The sequence below is a fragment of the Pelodiscus sinensis genome, chromosome 1 (assembly GCF_049634645.1).
Source record: "Pelodiscus sinensis isolate JC-2024 chromosome 1, ASM4963464v1, whole genome shotgun sequence".
Classification (NCBI taxonomy): domain Eukaryota; kingdom Metazoa; phylum Chordata; order Testudines; family Trionychidae; genus Pelodiscus; species Pelodiscus sinensis.
In genome coordinates this window covers 330,535,908-330,539,216 of record NC_134711.1, presented here as the reverse complement: position 1 = coordinate 330,539,216, position 3,309 = coordinate 330,535,908, and the positions used below count along the sequence as shown (strand labels likewise).

At 55.8% G+C, this 3,309-nt stretch overlaps 1 protein-coding gene across 1 annotated transcript; it reads right to left on the bottom strand.

Moving 5' to 3' along the window:
• Window positions 1–1,869: 1,869 nt before the first annotated feature.
• Window positions 1,870–2,805, bottom strand: LOC102460928 (olfactory receptor 52B2-like). Its single transcript, XM_075922535.1, has one exon. The coding sequence runs from the start codon at window positions 2,803–2,805 to the stop codon at window positions 1,870–1,872; it is 936 nt and encodes a 311-aa protein (XP_075778650.1).
• Between the last annotated feature and the right edge of the window lie 504 nt (window positions 2,806–3,309).

The following is a 3,309-nucleotide window of genomic DNA, read 5'->3' as shown; positions in this document are numbered from 1 at the left end:
AAAATTTTTCATGTGACACAGAGCTCACCTGCGGAACTCACTGCCAGGGGATGTTGTGAGGGCCACAAGTACAAAGGAGTTCAAAAAAAGAACTAGATGCACGTATAAGGGGGGTATAAAAAGAATTAGGTGAATCCGGGGGAATTCTCCATCAATGGCTCTTAACGAAGAGGGTCAATGTCACAGCCGCATGCTGCTGGTGCCACAAAGAATGGGAGGGGAGGACAGGGGATGGATCACCTTGGCTGCCCTTTACCCTTCACACACACAGACACAGACACACACCAAAGTGGTGGTTTAGGCCACTTCTGGAGACAGGAAAAGATGGAGCATTGGTCTGACCCAGCTCATCCCGTTCTCGGAGCTGCTGGGACATTTTGTCTCCCCAGCTGCAGGAACGGGAGGGGGGAAAGGGGGGGAAGATTCCCCCAGAGATTTGTGACATTAGCAGAACTTTAAACCAGCCTGCGCACCCCTGGAGGAATCAGCCTCTTTCCCTCAGCAGCAAAACTTCCCTTAGGAAGAAATAAACCAAACCCCTGATCTGATCTTCTACTCCCCCCGGTCGCGGGCAGGGACCAGGGAGCATGTGCCAAGGAACCCCTCCCCTACCGCACCTCCTAACCGCTCTCTCCCATGGTCCCTGCCATGAAGCCGCCTGGGTCAGACCAATGGTCCAGCTTTTCCTGTCTCCAGCAGTGCTCTGAACCACAACGTCGAGGTGCGTGTGTGTGTGTGTGTGTGTGAACAGAATAGAGCAGTTAAGGAGTGATCCAGCCCCTGTCCTCCCCTCCCGTCTTCTGGGACACCAGCAGCATGGGGATGTGACACTGACCCTCTTTGTTCCGCGTTGGGGACCACCGCCTTAGAATGAAATAAACCAGACCCCTGATTCTGCTCTCTCGCTCCCCCTGGGCATTTGGGACCAGGGAGCATGTGCTGATGAGCCCCTCCCCCACGGCACCTCCTAACCTCTGTCCCACAGGGTCCCGGCCGTGAAGCCACCTGTGTGGGGACCCGAGTGAGACCAGCCTGGCTAAGCCGGGCCTAATCTCAGTCCCTGGCCGTGTTTGCGGTGGGGCGGGGTGGAGGGTCTGTGCTGGCCCAGCTCCATCCTCCGGGGCGGGTCTCCAGGCCAACACGGCCAGTGGCAGCCTTGTGGATGTCCCCCAATGTGCTGGTGCTGGGACGGGGGGAGACGGGACGCAGAATCCCTGCGCCGTGCCCTGAGGAATCGTGCCCCCGCCCGCCATACTGCTCCACAGTGCGCTCACGGCGAAGGGACAGGGCAGGCTGGGAGCAGAACACGCTCTGGCACCCTCCTTCTGGATCCGGTGGGGGATTCCCCTTGTGCCCCCTCCCTCTGGGGCAGCTGGCATTGGCCACTGCTGGTGGACTGGGCTAAATGGACCTTTGGTCTGACTCAGTGTGGCCGCTCTTCTGTTCCCCCTTCTCTTTGGTGCAGTCTCACAGTTGATTAGACTGGTGCATCGGTGCAGGTTTTGTGACCCGTTGGTGACACCTTCTATGGGTAGCTCAGATGCAGCTTGCCGCAGAGCAGACGAACACACCATCCTCCCTCCCGTGGGGACTTTACCTTTGCTCTTTCTTGCTTTGCTGTTCCAATTCAAATTAGCACAAGACTCATTCGCTCCAGCTGCCTTTTTTTGGAAGGAAGCAGCGTTCCTGGAGCCAGGGCAGCCCCGGAATAATGGAGACAACTTGGATGAAGAATTACGTCAAGTTCACGAAGTGAAAGGCCATCGTTACAATACAACGGCAATTCAGAAGAAAACCCGGCTTTCATTTCCAAGTCCCGAGGCATTTCCTTGACTCTTTCAGCTCAGCCGGGAGGCTTCAGCTGCAGCATCAAAAAAACATCTTGATCACCCGCTTCAGGATCTCTTTTGTCATCATCCCATAAATGACGGGGTTTAACATGGGGAGAAGGAGCACATAGACGTTGGCCAGGAGGTTGAGAGTAGAACCAGGGATGATTTGTCCAAATTGGTATTTGCAGAAGGAGACAAAAGTTGGCAGGTAGTACAACAGAATGACGCAGACGTGGGAGCCACAGGTGCGCAGGGCCTTGAGTCGGGCACCCTGGTACCGGCGCTGGAAGATGGCCCTGAGGATCAGCACATAGGACACAGCAATGAGCACAGCGTCCAAGCCGATTACTGAAATAGCCTTGGTTACGTCGTACCAGATGTTGAATGTGATGCTGTCACAGGCCAGCCGGGATAGGGTCATGAACTCGCAATAGATGTGAGGCAGGAGGTTATTTCCGCAGATCTTCATTCGCATCACGAGAAAGACAATGGGGAAAGCGAAACAGAAACTCCTTGTGAGAACCGCCAGCCCGATCTTCCCGACCACAGGCTTGGTGAGCAGGGTGGTGTATCTCAGGGGGTTGCAGATGGCAACGTACCGATCAAACGCCATGGCCAGCAGGATGGCTGATTCTGCAAAAAAACTCACATAGATGAAGAACATCTGTGTGAGGCAGGCAGCAAAAGAAATTTCCCCTGCTCTGAACCAGAACAAGGCCAGCATCTTGGGCACTGTGGTGGTGGATAACAGCAGGTCTGCAGCAGCCAGCATGGAGAGGAAAAGGTACATGGGCTCATGGAGGCTTCGCTCTGTCGCTATGATGTAGAGGAGGAGAGAGTTCCCCAGAAGCACCGCAATGTACATCAGACAGAAGGGGATGGCGAGCGAGACCTGAGACTCCTCCGTACCCGGGAATCCGGTCAGGATGAAGGTGACGGGGGTAAAAACGCTGTGATTGTCAGCTGGCATCATGCACCGTCCTCTGCAGTTTCTAGTCCGTTTCTAGGAGCTAACACAGAAGAGAAAATCAGTGAGACCTGGAGGGGCACCGGGGGACCGACTCAGAGACACCAGCAAAAACGTCTTTGTGCTGCCTGTCGGGTGTGAACAGGAAATCTACACACACTCCCCTGCTGCGGATCATCCCCATGCCCCAGGGGAAGACACTTGGGATATTTATGGCCCCCGGGGTGAGCAGGGAGCCCATCCATGGTTCCTCTCTACAGCACAATCTCTCCTCTGCCGGTTGCCTGCAGCCCTGCTCCGGGCTCAGAGGGTGACTCGGGAAGTGAGCGAAAGCAGCCACGGGACTGGTTCTTCATCCAGCTCCTCCGGTGTTACGCTCCGCACCGCAGAGACACTCCCCGTTCAGAACGGTGTCCGAGCAAATCCGTTTTCATCGACACTCGTCCTCCTGCCCCCTTCTAGCGCTGAGGCCTCGACCGGAGCCACAAGGAAGCACTGAAATGAGGAAAG